The 17,491-nt window shown below is 40.5% G+C and overlaps 1 protein-coding gene across 4 annotated transcripts in view; it reads left to right on the top strand.

The window, feature by feature from the left end:
• The window catches only part of NUP153 (nucleoporin 153), a 46,270-nt gene that overhangs the window by 665 nt on the left and 28,114 nt on the right, over positions 1-17,491 (top strand). For 3 of the 4 annotated variants that reach the window (XM_040585347.1, XM_040585349.1, XM_040585346.1), the window contains exon 2: positions 15,404-15,620. In XM_040585347.1, coding sequence (XP_040441281.1) covers positions 15,404-15,620 — 217 coding nt within the window. The remainder of the gene's footprint in view (positions 1-15,403; positions 15,621-17,491) is intronic. The other variant, XM_040585348.1, reaches the window with a different exon arrangement.

Here is a 17,491-nt window from a genome sequence, read left to right as displayed (position 1 = left end):
GTTTGGTGTGGGGGCTGCGCGGCCCCTCGGCGACCCTGGGGTGCGCAGCAGAGGGACCGAGCGCGGCCTGCTGCCCGCGTGCCCCCGTCCGGGGCCAGCCCCTCCCTGCCTAAACCGCTGCTGCCTTACCGGGTGTAGTTACTTTCCAGATTTCAGCGCATCGCTTCAAATATTTCCCTCTCTTGACAAGTTTCAGATGTGCAAATGAGTTTGTGAGGGTGCTGGGTAGTTAGGCATCATCGATTGATTTTTATTTATTATTATTTATTTTTTATTGTCGGATGCTGTGTGCAGAACCCTCAGGTCTGCATCTGGTAGTTTCTTCAGGCTCTTGCCTGTGCCTAAATGTGCTGATGCAGTGCAAGTGAAATGTAATTCATAAGGCGTTTGTTCTCCTTTGTATTGAAGGGCAGAGGAGATGGATAACAAAAAACCAGTTCGTAAATTGGAACGCCTAAGTCCCATGCCGTTTAGAGGGGCTGGAGCAGGGGGAGAAGCAGAGGTCCTTCCCGATTGCTGTTTATTGCTGTTTACCAAGAAATTTCAAGATGCCCAGAGACAGTGCTCTGGAAATGCCCTCCACGTGTATTTGTGAACCCGAAGTTACCTGTGTGGCCAAACCCTCTGCATTATTAAATCCGTAACATGAGCTAGGGGATTAAATAATATGTGCAAAATTGAGGGAGTGTTATGCACGAGCTGTTGCTGAATTAGTTTTTATTATTTGGGAAGTACTAAGTCTTTTACGTAGTATACTGATCAGCAGTGTTGTCCTTGTAAAGCTAGCACGGTGAGGCTTCATACAAAGGATCACTGCACTTGCAGAGCAAATGCTGAAAGCTCTTATGTGAATGATAGAATAACGATGAAATTGCCATATCTTGCACGTGTTGATACTGCGTAGATAACTGATAAACCTTACACACGAATTTAAAATAATTAGCATGGATGGTTTTCGGACACTTCTATTGTCTGTGCATTTTCCAGTAGGTTTATTTAAACAATGTGCCAAAGCAAACACGTGCTTCAGGATATCTGTGGGATTCTGCCCAGAGAACAGATGCTACAAATCAAATACACAGATGAAATTAACAGTAATATATTGGGGAAAAAAATCGTAACAATTAAATAAATAGGCAAATTGATAGATGTCAGATGTGTGCTTTTGTTATAATGGATAGCTTTTTAACCCTACGCAGCTCGCTGACTTGCATTGCATAAGAAGATGAGCTCTGGATAGATAGCTAACTTAAATTTGAATTAATTGACAAGTGTTTGTGTTTCCAATATAATAACGACTCTGCAGAAGTATTCAGTGGTTTAGTGTCGATTGTCTCAGTAATGAGTTTGGGAAGACATGAAGGTGCTCAATGCAATAATATTGACATGAGGTTGTACTTCAGATACTGATTCCCCTCTGCCCTATCTACTGTCAATAAGTAGGTTCATAGAACCACTGTAATTGAACTGTTCTAGGTGCTTGCAGTCAAAACTGCAGTTCTGAAAACCCTCAGTCTCTTACCATCAGGCTCTGAAGGTGCCTAAACACTGCAGGTGGTATAGCTTTAAAGTCCCTGGGATATCTGTTTGGTTTGGGTTTTTTTCTCACTTGTATGAGAGATGATTAGTGTAATGCCTGGTTCTTGATTGTCTGCTTTCTGGATGTTGTTGTTTTGTCATAGTCTCCTGGGGAGTTCAGTCAGGTGAGAATTCTCCGATCGTGCCCAACATGCGCTGCAGTGTCAGTCTTCTCTAAAGTACCGCGACAGCTTTAGAAGACAGTTGGAAGAGGAGGTGTTGCTGCTGCTTTTTAATGCTAAAGCATTTGTTCAGAATGTGGTAGACCCTTCTTCAGATTCCTTTTTTGCCTGGAGGGATCAACCTACATCTTCCACTCTCTGGGCGAGTGTCCCAGTCACCAGGCTGTGTGTTGTCTTCAGTTCTCCTGGCTGAAGCTGTGTTACTATCCAGAAAAAGAATGCATGATTCACTGAGCCAGAAAGAGGATGTATAAGAAGATGTTGCCCTCCAAGACTGGAGACATGCAGGCTCTGATCCTTGATCTCAGAAGTTAAATGTTTTATGTTAGATGTTCCTTGGAGCAAACATGCAAAGCCTGATATTTCCTGCCTTTTTCTCCGCAAGTGCCTGATAATTACACTTTAGAGCCATGCTTCATTATGTTTGTGTATGTGTTGTTTTTTTTTAAATCTAGAGCCTTCTTTTAAACCAGCCTCAAATAGCAGAGGTGAACAGCTACTGCCTGAAAGACTGACTTACAGCTTGCGTATTCTCCTGGAAGGTAGAGATGTGGGTACAGGCCCCCCCATTAGTGAAGGGACTAAACTGTGGTATTTTCCCTTCTGAGCTACCATCCTGCCTTAAAAAAGTATGCAATCAGCAGCTACATTATTAAACAAACTGACAAACAAGAAGTGGCAGCACTACTAAGTAAAGATGGTATAGAATCACCCACTGTGAAGGTTTGTGGGGTGGGAATTGTATCTCAGAAAGAAAAGAGCCGGTTGGGTGTTCCGGGAGAATGAGGAGTCTCTCCATTGGCTGCGCTTTCCTAAGTGTTGACAGGTCCATGCTGAATGCATTGACTTTAGATGATGCTGTGCTCGGCATGCTACCTGTTTACTCCACCATCTCATGCTGAAATATCCAGCCTCCTTCTGTACCATGTAAGGGTCTTAGGCACTTGAGTTAAAATTATGGCTTCTTTTGAGACCGAAGCACATGCAAGTGAGCAAGTTCTTGTGTCCAGCATCTGGGTTTCATCTTCTGGATGTGGCCCTGGTGCTTCTAAATGCTGGTTTGTCCTAGTCATTTACGTAGACTGATGACTGGAATTACTAGTGTGGATGTGTTAATGGGATGAGTGTTTACATTGTTGACTTATTAAACATCTTCTAGTATAGTATGTTCCTGTTGTTAATTTTATGTTTAATTTGGCACACGCATGTGTGTGCGAGTGTGCACTGGTGTACCTTTTATATATCTATCTATATAAAAGGTAACATAGAGATTTCAAAGATTCTAAATGTGACTTAGAAGAGATGAGACTAAAGTTACCTTTTTGGTTATTTTTTTATTTGATAATTAACCATTCAAATGAAAACATCAGAGAACTTTGACTCTCCTAGACTTTAAAACGCATACAAGCAGATTCAAGCATGAGAAAAGACAATTAGCTGAAAAGTCTTTATAACCTTCCCATAAACATGTATGTTTATGTTAAGCTTCAGCTTAGAGCTGTTTGATAGTACAGATATTTGTAGGTTCTGCTGGGGAGCAATATGTTTTTGTTTTCTCTTACATGTGTACGTGCCAGTGCATATTTATAATGTAGATGTGCTGCCCTGATATACAAGAAAACAATCTAAAGATGTTTCCCTTGATGAAACCAACGTAAGTTGCTGCATGTTTGTAGTTGGTCTTGTGCTGATGTAGTTAGGATGTTACCTGGAAGAGGGGACCAAACAGCCACTGAACGGCACATTTGCTGGTCCTGGTCATGAAAGCCCTTCTGGGTTGGTGATTTTAAGAAAGTCACTTGAGACATCATGTAAGATTCTTCCCAGATGGAATAGCTACGGGATGGGGAACTTCAGCTATATGCAGCAATGTCTAAATCATGACATTATTGCTTGCTGCCGTCTTGAAGGTAGGCCAGTTGTAAACTATTGTTTGATGTATGCATGGGATTTTCTTGGTGGGCAGTGACTGCAGGCAGAAGGAATCCTGTAAACCACCAGGTTTATTTTGGAAGGCAATTTTGAAACTCATGCAGAGGGAGTCCCTAGAGTATGAGATTGAGTATTGTAAACTAGATACTGTTTCATAAACCCGAAGCAGGAAAATAGTAATTTAGAAAAATCTTTATTAAGAATGTCTGTAAGGACCTACACAAGTATAATTGTATTGGTTTAACTCCTGTCAATAAGGTTGCACCATGAAGCCTGGTTAGGTGGTTGTATTTATATTTGTATGCATTTCTCTGCTTGTTTCGGTTTAGTAGTAGGCTAGCACACCGAGCTAAAATTTGAACTCCCCCTAGTAGTTAACGACAGAGGTTTTCTCTCTGTCACAGCAATATCAAATTGTATTATTAAAACAGATGTTTACATGGGGTACTTGGCTTTCTACTTTTACCATACACAAAAATGTGTCCTACTTGGGAAGAACTTTTAAAACTGAGATAGTGACAGTTTTCTCTCCTTTAGGCTAACAGTGCTCTTAGTGGTATAACAAATCATAGACAATTACTGCTGTAGCATTTTATTAATATTTTGGGGTTTGTCTTTCAGTGTGTTGTCATGACAGCCTTGGAGGCTGTGAAGTATTAGAGAAAAACAGTGCTAGTGAGCAGTATCTTAGGAGAAGAAAAAACAGATGAAATAATTGACTGTGTTAGCTGGGACGCTGCAAATTGCCTTTGGTTGTTGGCAGCACATCGCTTCCTCAGAGTTATTTATTCTTCCAGTCAGTAATTAGAACCGGTTCTTGCTCCTCTGCCGCAGAGGAACTGAGCTGCTGCTGATCCTACAGACTGCAGGAGGACAGAGTTCAAAATCTTTTGCGTGCCTAAAAAGTTTGAGCAGAGCTATTTCAGATTGGTGCAGATGCAGACTACCATGGCATCGTGTAACAGATTCATAACATAAACATAACATAACAGCGGGATGACTGGCTTAGGGGGCACTGGGTGAGCAGTGGATGTCATTTACCTGGACTTCAGCGAGGCTCTCAGCATGATCTCCCCTGTTATCCCTGTAGTCCGGTTGGTGAAATGAGGCCTGTAAAGCGATTGGAAAATGAGCGGGACCATTGGCCTCAAAGAGTTGTGATCAGCGGTACAGAGTTCCTGTGGCAGCTGACTGCCAGCCAGTAGAGGCTCTCAGGGGTTGATGCTGGGGCTGATAATATTATATGTCTTTATGAACAACCGGGGATGGAGGAATGGCATGCATCCTCAGAGGTTCCCAGATGATACCAAACCTGGAGGAACGTCAGCTGTATCATGTGATGAGGGGTAGGGCTGCCATTGAGGAATCCCGGCAGAAATGGGCTGCCAGGAGCTCGTTGAGATTTGGTGAAGGCAAATGGTAAGTCCTGCGTCTGGGACAAAACAACCCGCCTACCTGCAGGACAGCAAGTAGAACCTGAGGCAGTAGCGTGCTCTTGAGGTAAAGAAGGCCAACTGCATACTGAGCAGTGTTAGTAAGTATGTGGGAAGGACGTTGAGGGAGGTGGTTTTTCCCCTCTATTTAGCACTTCTAGGACTGCATCTGGAGCGTTGTGTCCAATTTTGGCTGCTCCAGTACAAAAAAAGGTGGTGACGTACTGGAGTGAGTCTACTTGAGGGCCAACAAGATGATTAGGGGGCTGTGGCATGTGGCTGAGCAAGCTGAGTGTGTTCAGCTTAAGAAGAGTAGATACCTGACGAGAGTATAGAGAAGGTGTAGCGAGGCTCTTCTGGTAGGTTCATAGCAGTAGGAAAAGAGACAATGAATGCACTCAAGCTGCAAAAGTAGAAATTTTGATTTCTTTTTAGGAAAAATCTTAACTGTGAGGATAGCCAATGTGTTGGAAGAACTGCCCAGAGGGGTTTCCATCCCTGGAGGTGCTCCAAACCCAGGTGGACAAAGCTGTGGGCGACCTGCTGTTCTTGGTCCTCGTCTGAGCAGAGGCTTGGAGTAGGTGGCCTCTGCGGTGCCTTACAGCCTCTGCGTGTGCACAGTTCTCTCAGTGCTGCTGTTGGACCAGAGAGCACGCCCAGACGTGTTGATTCAGTGTAAATGTCAATGTTTCTGTAGGTTGGTAGTTCTTTGTTGGTCCACCCTCTAATGCTGTCTTCAGGACTGTGCTGCTTTTTGAGGGAAGAAAGAACACCTCCATCTCGCTGTAGCGTTTTATCTAGAGTAAATTGCAGGGTTGCCCTCAAATAGCTAAGAGGCTCTTCTCTAGGGTTACTGTTTTCCAGACAGTTTTTTTTAAATGTCTTCTGTTTTTTTAGTGATAGGTCACATGGTGCGCTTTTCCATTTTTCTGCCATGAAACTGCAAAAACTGGGTTTTTTGCTTTTTAATGTTCTTTGTAAGCAATCCAGTATTTATTTTGTAGCTCTTGTACATCTACAATATGTTGAAGAGTGATATTTATATAGCCTTGATAGAAGGGGGAGGAGTTGTTCCTCAGTATATGATTCTTGGTGTGTACTACTGAGACAGTATAATGAAAACTCTTCTCTGTGCTTTTTGTAGCATACAATATAAGCCCTCAATGCTGAAGAATTAAGTGCCCACAATATTGTTCTAATGAGGAATTCTAGCCACTAGGCAGAATTTTTTAGTACTTGTTAGGGTATTAAATTATTTATCTATGCAGTTTCATGAACAACTGCCCTAAATTTGGACATATTATTGTTTTCCCTTGTACAGATCTCTTGTGCCAGGTATCTTCCCTTCTTTCTGCTGCATTCCTCATTTTACTTATTTTAATTTATAGGGCTGCTTAGAAGTCTTGACTTGCTCTGTCCTTGCCCTTATGCCTAAACACTACAGGTTTTATCTGCTTCTTACAACTGTCTGAAAGGTACATTTTAAATGCCCCTTTTAAGCCAAAGAGATGTTAATTTTGCTAAGCGTTGAGCCACTTAAAGGTAGTAGTGTTATTCACAGCTGTTTGTCACCACCTCTGGTGGGAGATGGTTATATCCATCAGTTGTTGGTGGAAGGGACAGGGAAAGTAGTCTCTAAACCCCTTTAAGCCAAATCAGTTGGACCATCTTAAAACTGAGTGAAGACAAGTATGAACTAGCTTGTTTGACTTTGCCTGAAGCTTAAGTAGTTTTGCAACTTGCTGATACAGTATTTGTCATTGTGGTATTCTAGATTACTGTATGAAAATACTTATTAATTACAAGACCTTCTCTTAACTATGACATTTGATTTTCTTTGCTTTTGTGTGAGAGTGTACAAGTACATTCCCTTTCTTTTGACAGGAAAAGACTTCAAGCCCTAAAACTTTCATATTGGGACAGCAGTACTAATATTTCTGAGGAGGGGAGTTTCCTTTGAGATTCAATAACTCATCTCATAATTGCATGTTGTGTTTAATTACAGTGCCTTTGTGTGTGTTTGGCTTGGCTGTGACCACCATGTTTTTTAAAGTAAACATAAGTTCATCTTTACATTCACCTTTGCTGGCAAAAAATGTGTATGCTAACACATGGGCACCAACATGCACTGAAGTCCTGCAGCTATGGTTTTGGCACACAGGCTAGCTCTGCGAATACCTGTGCCAGTAGAAAGTTTTCTTTCTCCTTGCGGAGGTTATTTCTTGTCTCCGTAAGGTCTGCTCTTGAAAAGAGTTGTGTGAGAGTGTCCTGGAGAGCGGGCTGACTTTGCTTTTAGTTATGGTTGTATTTTGAATCACTTTTTAAAATATTTTTTTTTTGGAAGCTGATGAGTCGCACGACTCCTGCCCCTATTAGAGCTCAAGGACTAGTGACTTCCAAGACTTAAGTAAACCAAGCAGAGTTAAATTGTTCAACTGGCATTTTCTTGGAGACTGGATTATGGGTCTGGTGAGGCACTGAAGTATTTACGATAAGGAAACCTTAAATCGGTGAGGAAAAGCTATATGCGCAAGCCTGTAGTACGGATGCATTTGTAGTTGAAGTCATCCTGTGCTAAGCAGATGTAAACAAGGTTTAAACTGGTTTAAATGTAGCTGTATTGGGGAATTACTGTGGTGCAACTAGATAACATGTTAAATTTAGCTATAGCAGTGCACCTCTTCTAATGTCAGCCCTTAGTATTTGTTATTAAACTTACTTTACAGAGTTGTAGAATATATACTGATTTGTAGATGCCATTACCTTCAATCACTAAAAAAAATAATCTTTCTGGACAAGTTGTGTGTCAGTTGAGCTGCAGTGAAAAAATATGGCCAGAAAGACAGTGCTTTATGACTGAAGATTACTGCCCTGCAGTAGAGGTGAGCCTGCCTTTGGCTTTACGGTTTCAGAATCTTAAAGTGTCAGAGAGTGTAACAGTAGTCACCACTGCTGCAGCTAAAGCAGCTGTGCCGAAGGGTTGGTGTTTTAGTTTCTTCTAGGCACCAATTTTTAAATTTTTAAATCTAGTCCAGAAGTGTATGCAGCAGGGTTAAATGTATCCTATTTAAAGTAATTACAGGTTCTGCTGGTTTAGATGAATTATGAGGTTTAACTTTTATATGCTAAACAATGTGAATGATACTCAAAAAGTGGGAAGTCTTTGAGTTTTGCTAAACTAAGCAGTATCACAGAGAATAACTAAAGGTGATTTGTTGGTTACTTCAACTTACGTGTTCAAAATTGTTAATAACATAACGTGTTGAATGTGCAACAGGATTGACATGTTACATTTTACAAAACCACTAGCATCTTGTGTTGTCAGCTCAGTTTGTAGATCAGCATGGAAAGGAGGGATACTTCAGAGGGACCATGAAAGTACTTTCCTATCTTTCGCTTACACCACATTTAATTCAAAAAATTAATTCCAGTTGTCTTGTTTGAAGATTTTGATTTACTTTGAAGTGCACTCCGAAGTGGCAGGAATGAAATTTTGTAGCAGAAAGTACCTTTGTAGAAATAGATTTCAAATTATCTATAAAGCCTTGGACACTGGGATGGACATCAGCAAGCTGTGAGTCAGGAGTTGTTGCAGAATTTGGTCTATCCTTGCTTGTGCTTTACATACATAATGTGTCCTCATTACTACATGCCATAAATTTGCCTGTGATGCCATGTTTGCTTGTGAGTGCTTTTAGGTAAAGTGGCACTGAAAATGTTTAATTCTTTGCTAGGGGTCTATTTATTCTATGGGATACGATACATGGAGAGCCTTTGTATGCATAAACTTCTTACTTGCCATAAATGCAGGAAATAGAAGAGTTTAGCATTTCTATTATCAGTTACATTTGGTGATGTTGAAATACTGTATTGAATTGGGTCTTACTGTATAAAAAATACCTATAAATGAAATGGGCAATTTTATGCCTAAATATAAAACGTATGTTACTGTACTTTGCTAAGTCTGGTAACTTGTGCTAATGGCCTTGTAAAAACCATCTAGTGCTATGGGAAATGTATTTCTTGATCATTCTGATTTTGAAAACTTCAAACTTCCTGTCTGTGCAGTTATCGCAGAGTTTGTTATCCTGATGCCATGTTTTCTTAGGTGTTGTGGTACTTGTTAAGTAAAAATTAGGGACTCTAGGATTCCCTTACAGGAAAATAAAAATAGCCTGAGCAGCATTTCACTTAATGGAATCCTATGCACTGTCTATGAAATTTAGCTATGCACAGGTGTGCATAAGGTGCATAAGTCGCGTAAGTGTGGTGGTCTTTCAATAAAAAATACTAACCGTACTTAGAGTCTCATCGTAGATTAAGGAAGAACTCCTTTAGAACTGCTTGTAAAGTTGTAAGTGAAAGCAGTCTCCTTAATCTTCTTTTTTTTTTTTTTTTTCTTTTTGATGCTGATAGATTTCTGTCTCAACATGTAACACTGAATGTATGCACAATAATTTACAGCGCCCATCACTGATTGCCGCTGAGGGTTAACTAAAGCGAAGGAAGGAAGGTGCCTTATACTTCTTGCTCTCTTTTGTAATGCCACTGTGTCAAATAAAGGTGTGGGCAGAACTTGAGATAAAACGATTCAGCGTCACAAGGATTTAACTTAGCGGGTTAGGCACAGATTTATCTATCGGAGCATACGTTAGCATTTGGCACTCAGATGGAAGTGAGAATGATGAGTACAGATGTGCAGGCAGTGCCAGAATGTAAAACAGCACCTGAATTTCTCTGGAATGTTTATTCTAAAGCTAACTAGATTAAGGAAAATAAGGCTCACTTCAAGCAATAAGAAGGAAATACACTGGCATTTGGTATCATAATCCCTTCTTCATGATTTTTAGAAATAAGTCTGAAGTAGTCTGCTTGCCTTTAATAAAATTGATGTTTTTCAAATGTTACATAATTAATGGCATTCCTGTAACATATTGTTCATATTAAGTCATAAGTTTTATGTCTTTTTTCTAAATGAAGTATAAAACTGCTGTCCTATGTCCAGATTGAAACCACTCCCTAAACAGCAAAAGCAGAGTTAGTCTAAGCCAGTCTAAGTCTGCTGCTGCAAGAGACAATCGTGTCATGTTTCCATTTCTGTTCCCGCTTTTACATCAGCACCCATGCAGCCACAGCGTGAGCTGGACCAGCGGTCTGATGCCCCTGAGGGGTAGTCCTTGTCATCACAGTCTAGACACAAATTTTTGGCTAGATCTATTTGATAGAGCCCTGATACAGTTTGTCACTTGGCTGCATATATGTGCTAGCGGCAGCACAAGAGAAGGGTGGATTGAAGAGGAGAAAGAGACAATCTCTTTAATGTCAGTATGGACACAGGATGGTTAAAAAAAAAGAGGGAGAAGTTTTGTTTCTTCTTCCTCTCGTCCTGGCTGCCTGATCTTGCTTTCTCTCTTGGCCCAGTTCTGGTGCACTGAGCCAGTTGAACTCGTTAGTCCAACAGAGAAACATGTACTTTTTGCCAGATTTATGGATTCAGCTAGTACGGAGAGTAGTCTGCTATGTGCCAGAGCTGACGTGAGGTAACTGTGGGGGATGGAGAGGGCACGGAAATTCCCCATTGATGGTTGGAAGTTGTTAGATTGTTCTGCTCTGTCTAGGTGAACTTCACCATTAGGTACAGGTTTTCTTTTTGAGAACTTACTGCTTTCTGTGTTTTAATAACTTGAACTTTGAAATGGGAAGCAAAGAAATCTCCGAGAGGCCTGGAGGTAAAAACTTGATGCTTTTCAGGGATGAGCATACAGTGAAGTGGAAATTAGCTCTTTTATCTGGTTGTGTATTTTGCATCGCTGACAAATTCATGTTGGTGTATGACGTTTTATGTAATTTTGGTATAATTTTTTTAGTACATCCTGTGTTGTATAGTGGGATTTACTTAAGCCTCTCAGACTGAAATCAACTCAATTAGAAAAATAGATGCTTTCCAGTGATGCGTTATTGCTAAGTACTCCTGCCCACCCCACCCTATGCTATGTGAGAGACCCTTGCGAGGTGGGAAAACTGTCCTGTTCCCTAAATATTTTTGGTCAAGAAATAGCCTGCTTTTAAGTTTGGAATTTGAACTGTGACTATAACCTATAGTTTTTTCTTTCTTTATATTAATACTTTAAAGAAATAGGATTTTAAAGTAGTAAATTGTGACGTGTTTGTTTACTGATTTGTGTTTCTAACTACATAATCTTTTGCTTAGAGCTGCATCTGAAGGCAATATGCCTTTGAGTAACTGTAGTTACTGTTGCTGTGGCGTTTGTATACATAGACACATCTAGCAGAGCTGCTGGCACTTAGGATGATGCACAGAACTTGAAAAACTTCTGTAAATATCTATTCCTAAGCTACTGAATCTTTTTAGTGGTGTGTTGCTTGGGTTTTTTTGTTTTGTTCTGCTTTCCTGCTGATATTTTAGGATGAGCATAGAGTATGAGTGTATTTAAGATTAGCAGACAACTGTTGGTACTGACAGCAGTTCTAAATTCAGCTGGTTAAAGACTAAAACACATTCAGTGACTAAAACACTGCTACGTGTCATTGGAATTGCCCCGTGGCGTCTTCTGCCCTTTCACAATATTAAGTTTGGTGCCCCTGTGGCCTGTAGAAGAGTTTCTGTGCAGTAGTGTGTTTAGTTTAGCTGTAGTGACTGAAGATGTTCAGGAACCAGTCCCTACTTGTGGCATGAGGAGATGGGTTCTGAGCAGTCAGCACAGATTTTGCTGGAGGAATAAGCCTGTTAGAATTGTCTTGTGCCATGTCTTTTGTATTTCACCTCTGAAGATCTGTCTGCATCAATGAGATGTGCAGCAGCCTTGTCAGTCTTCTAGAAGGATCTGTGAGGCCTGTGTGGGGAGGTGGTAGCACCAGGGAACCTGAGATAGGCAGAGGGAACCTGGGGTGGACACAGGACAGAGTTGGTGGCACTGGAGCAGTAGAGGGAGAGTGCTCGGCTGCTGACAGGGTAGGCTTCTTGTGTGTGCAGAGGGAGGGAAAGGGTGTTCAAATGCATGTGCTGAAGTTGAAGAATAAGAAAACCAATAGTTAGGTGTAGAGGAATTGTAGAGGAATGAAGCTGGGTTAATTAACACTGATAACATACAGCTGTGGGCTGGCTTCAGGGGCAGCGGGTTGGCTGGTGTGGATAAGGTGCAGCTGTGGCTGGTTCCTGCTAAGTAGTTAAATAGCTCTAAGGGGTATGGAGGAGAAGGACCAAAGGAAGAGGAGTATGGGATGAAGAGAGACCTGGAAAAAAGCAGAGGGAGAAGAGGGAGCGCCCTGGATGTAAGGGGGCTCTGGAGGTGGATGCAGCAGAGGCAAGAAGTAGTGTGGACTGGCCTGAAGAGGATGAAGAAACATAATGGACAGTAGATGAACCTTTGAAACCTTGTGGGAGGATGGGTGGCCGTGCCGGGAAGGCACGGGAACTACTTATTAATCTGGTATGGGGTGGTGAAAGCCTTGCTGCAGTCAGCTAGTTTTGATAGTGCTGTGACAGTTATGTTAAGATTAAAATGCTGGCTTTAAAGGCAGTGCAAGGCATGACCCTTTGCTGAAATGTCCTGGCAAGAATATGGAGTGTGCATGTTTCAAAGTGTAGTTGGTCAGTGGTACCTTTACTGCCCGACTTGGACAGGAATCCAGCCGAGGTGCTTTATTGATTGGCTTCAGCTGTGATGGGCTGGTAGGAGATGCCATAAGGAGATTTTAATGTCCTTGATACTATTTTTTTTATTTATTTTTTTGTGAGTGGACATACCTGAGGTATGTGGCTTTTAGAGTAGAAGTGTGGTTTTTTTGGGTTTTTTTTGTTTTTTTTTTTTAGTGAGATCTGTGTTTGATGATGGCTCATTCATAATGCCTGCATAGTTCTTTCACAATGCCTTTAATCAATATTTTCATTATGCAGGCAGAAAATGGAGGTGCATTTCCATGTATTTTGCTTTTCCTTGCTTTGTAGTTAAGCCAGCATGCTGTCTTCTGGAGCACAAAACCATGCTTCTTGTCTTCCACTGTGCCCAAGCCAGATGGAGCAGGCTATTCGTACTTGCTGCAGTACAGCTGTGCTGAGCGAGTTCCAGCTCCTGGGTTGGTCGGGGGAGTCACCCTGTGTTACCCCGCTTAGTATTAAAGCGTTGATAATGTGGAGAATGCTAGCAAGGCCGCCATATGCAAGAAAGAGTCAAACCAGTCTGGTTTTAGATATGGATGCTAAAATGTCGTCCTGGTTAATTATTAGTCTAGCTAGATTCTCCAGTTACTCATTAGGATTACTAATGATTGGGTGTTTACTTTTCTGGATGCCTACAACTTCTTCCATCTTGAGTCTCGGGTAGCTTTCAGTCCTGGGAGGATTTCTTCAGCAAGGGAATCATACAGGCCTGTTATATGGCCATTAATCCCTAGTCTCTGATCGAGAAACTCTCTAGCAATACTACAAGCAGTGGTGCTTAGGTTTTTTGGAAAGAGGATTGCCTTGGATGCAGTTTGTGTCCTGACTGTTTGCTCATTTTGGCAAATTCCAACTCATGTGAGTTTCCAATATCTTTTATTCATAGCAGCAAAATATTCTCTGCAAAAAAGGGGGACGGTGTGCCACAGGGAAAAGTGGAAATGCGGGGCTGGGGATAGAGTAGGGACTATCTCTTCACTGGTACTGTGTGCTGAACTGTTTGTGAACTCTGCTATTACATGCAGTTAGTAGGTTTTGTTGGAAAGCTGAGGCTTAGTATTTATGTAGAATAGCAGCAACATCCTGAGCAGGGCATACTCGTGTGCATCTTAGTGTGGTAATTGTGATGGATGTGTTTATTACGCTGTACTCTATCTGGTGTAAACAGTCTCTGGATATTTATTCTGTCTTTGTGCAAGTACAAGATTAAATTACAAATCATTATGAAAATGTCAGATTGTAAATTAAGACTACTTTCTTTCTGTGAAAAGCCTTTTTGTTTTCTACCTTCCCATCCTCCTCTTATCCCATTCCCTTCTTAACTCCAGATTCAAGGATGTCTAATTTGTTTGTAACTCATGTAAGACTTGAATAAGTGAAATGGGCTACTGTTTTGTCTGTGTGCTAAATTTTTTAAGAAAGTTGAATACAGCAGAGTTCTTGATTCAGAATTGTTTACTAGACTGAGAATATTCTTTGAACATGTAACAATTTTCTACAACAGAATAATAATTTTGACTTGAAAATTTTGTTGCCTAAATCCAGGAAAATGCCAAAGTACCTTGCCAGGGCCTTTGGTACATGTGTTAGCAAATGACAATGGAGTTCAACAAAAATCTGTTTAACTCATTACTTGTCAGTTTCCAAAGTGTTGCAAGTGTGGAGTTAGCTTTCAGGTTTGCTTGCAGCTTACGGAGTCTGGCAGCGGGTTCTGTGGCTGTGGTCAGTGCGAGAGGGAGGGAGCTTTGTGCTGCCAGCGATTTGCTGCGCGGGGTTGAGATTTGACAGGAAGGTGTGTTGAAATTTTGAGGGCATGATGGGGAACGAGTGACTGCCTAAAACAAAATGGTAAATAACTATTTCTTAAACATAGGGTGTAAGGATTGCAAGTAATTGGTAACTGTCAGAATGGATAGGGCTTTTATGTATTCAGAAATTGCAGAATATTAAAGTTTGGAGATCCAAAGCTTTAACATACCATGAAATTAAATGCATCAAAATGGATCAAATCGGAGTCCTGTAGTGAGGCATCTGTTATTCAACTGTAGCTGTTTCTGGGATTTCTTTCGGGATACCCAGAGTGTTCAGAGCATAACAGTTTTTTTGATACACAGCAGTCAGCATTAGAAAAATTAGAGTTATTTAAGTTCACTGATTCTAGCAGCTGTTATGGTCAGCACTGTCACTGTAGATAATTGCTGAGTTTCTGTTTTTGATGGTTTTTCAAGTGAGGTCATGAAGAGGAGGAGTACTCAAAAAAACTATGTACATCAGGTGTTAGTTAGAAATAGAATTTCCTGATGACTTTGTGACTTGACAAGCCTCTGCTGTACTTCGGCTGAAATTTCAGAGTTCTGCACATAGACAAAGTCACTGGGAAGTACAGAAACTGGTAGGTTAGTAGTAAATCAAAGTTAGGTTAATTTGTCATTCATGTCCCAAAAGTACAGAGATCCTATGTCAAGGATCAATCCACTCTATCTTATTCTTATTCAGAGTAATTGCTATCAGTCTGTCTTCAAGGTCTGTCCAAGGTCGCATCCCAGCGTATGCTATTGACTGTGTTTCTGTAATTAACAAGTATTTTTCCTTTCAAGCAGGGAATCATTAGCAGAGTGACAGAATCAGTGAAAAACATGGTACCAGGATGGTTACAGAAGTATTTCAATAGAAATGAAGATGAATGTGTAGATGCAAATGAATCTACAAACCAGGAAGAGAATCCAGTAAACTATCACCATGATTATGCAAATGAAGATAACATAGTGATTGATGGGAGAGTGACGCCTGAATCAGCAAGAATTAATTTAGAAGGTATGTGAAAAATCATTTAGTATTCTGGCCATCTGTATTTGTTCACAGATTTCTAGTTTTGAATCTAAATTTCTAAGGGAAACTGGAAGGAGAATTTTGACAAAATTAAAAGAAAAAACCCAAACCCAACCCAAAAAACCCACACACATACCAAACCCAAACTGCTCAAAAAACCCAAACAAAAAACCTCCAACAATTGTTTGTGAAATCACCTTAGCTTTAAACTGTAAACATATTTGTGAAACGTACTGGAGGTTGTCCCATAGCTCTTGGAAGTCATCAGTTAACTTCAGGTAGTCCATTAACCAGGTGCAAAATACTGATAATATTCATTTGCAAGTGCGCTAGATTACATTTTATTTTCAAAAGGTTTGCAATGAAAGTCTATCTAATTGCCTAAGGTAATAAAAACATTAATTTGTTTTGTTGTCCTCAAAACAGAAGACCAGATGCTAGAATGCCAGAGAAAAATTCCTTCTCATGTCCTGACTTTTTTCCTTTGAGCTTCTTCAATCAATTTAGTAGAGTTCCTTGTTAGTTTAATGGAGAACTTTGTCATTTGGTTTATGACTGTAATCTTTTTGAAATACTTGGTAACATTAAGGTGTGTGCATGGCTAGTGTGGGGTCTTTGAAAACCTGTTTGGACCCTTGGCAAAGAAGTTTGCAACCCCTCACTTTATAAAAGATTAATCTGTTTTATATGTGTGCCTCTCACTGTTTCTGTAGTTCTTCTCTGTAAATTTGATGCTATGTGAGTTTCTCTTAAATTAGCAGTCTTGTGGAACTTGATTTTTAATAAGAAGAGATTTGTCTGAGCACACATACATAACCATGTGTAGAAATTCAGTTGCTTCTGTTCTTGGCAGAATGAAAAATAATGAGGAAATACCTTTGTCACCGAAGTCTTCTAAGTGTAAATAAGGAGCTGTATTGCTTTCTGTGTAGTTGTAGCTTGAGAGTAAGTTTTGATAAAGGAATAGAGAAGGTCTTCATGAATGAGGAACACGTGTTGGCTTCCCTGGAAAACTGTCTGAAAGGACCTTTCAGTAAGAACAGCTGCACAGCAAACTTTCTAGCTCCCAAGAAATCAGGAGCAGATGGACACCCTAGAACCTTTAGTAGCTTGTGTTGCCATCTGTGGATGTTTTAGACCAATCTTTCTTGCTATAATTAATAAGATTTTAAAAATTATTATTATAAATTTAGAAAGCTTGTTTCTTCAGCTCTGTATTCCTTTGCTTGGTCAGCCCCTGATAACACTGTCTTTATCTCAGACAAGACAGTCCTAAAAAATCTACCAGTGCTTTGGAGAACCAATTGTTAATACTGTGGTGGTTATGAAGATCAAACTAGCTAGTTTAAGCTTCACTGCAAATATCAAGAAGATAGCGACTTAGTCATGTTTATACCCAGAATTCCCAGGAGAGACACTGGACTTACATGGATGTCAGGCAACACATCCATTAATAGCTGTTCTGTTCATGTGACAAGTTGGAGCTGTGAGACCACCCCTTGGAGGACCCTGGCACTGTTTATGGACCCTTTGGTTCGTGAGGGAAAAAATGCCCATTTTGCAACTGAGACTATGATGCTTACTTGTCCTTTGTGCCAAAACCTCAAAAGTTAATGGATAGGAGGTAATATTTTGCCTGTAGCATGACCTAATATGTTAATTTTTGGAGGGGGGGATGACGACACCAAAACAAACAAACTCTCCCAAACTTTCTGCAAATACACATTTTCACGTTATGTATTCAGATTAACATTGTCTTTGTTACAAGGTTGTATCAATGGCAGAGTTGTCTGTAATTTGCCATGTAATCTGAAATTTCGGAAAGCTTATCGCAAGCTTTATCTGCAGAAGAAAAG

Source organism: Falco naumanni, chromosome 3, assembly GCF_017639655.2.
Source record: "Falco naumanni isolate bFalNau1 chromosome 3, bFalNau1.pat, whole genome shotgun sequence".
In the NCBI taxonomy this organism is placed as follows: Eukaryota; Metazoa; Chordata; class Aves; order Falconiformes; family Falconidae; genus Falco; species Falco naumanni.
This window is presented reverse-complemented; position numbering and strand designations above follow the sequence as displayed.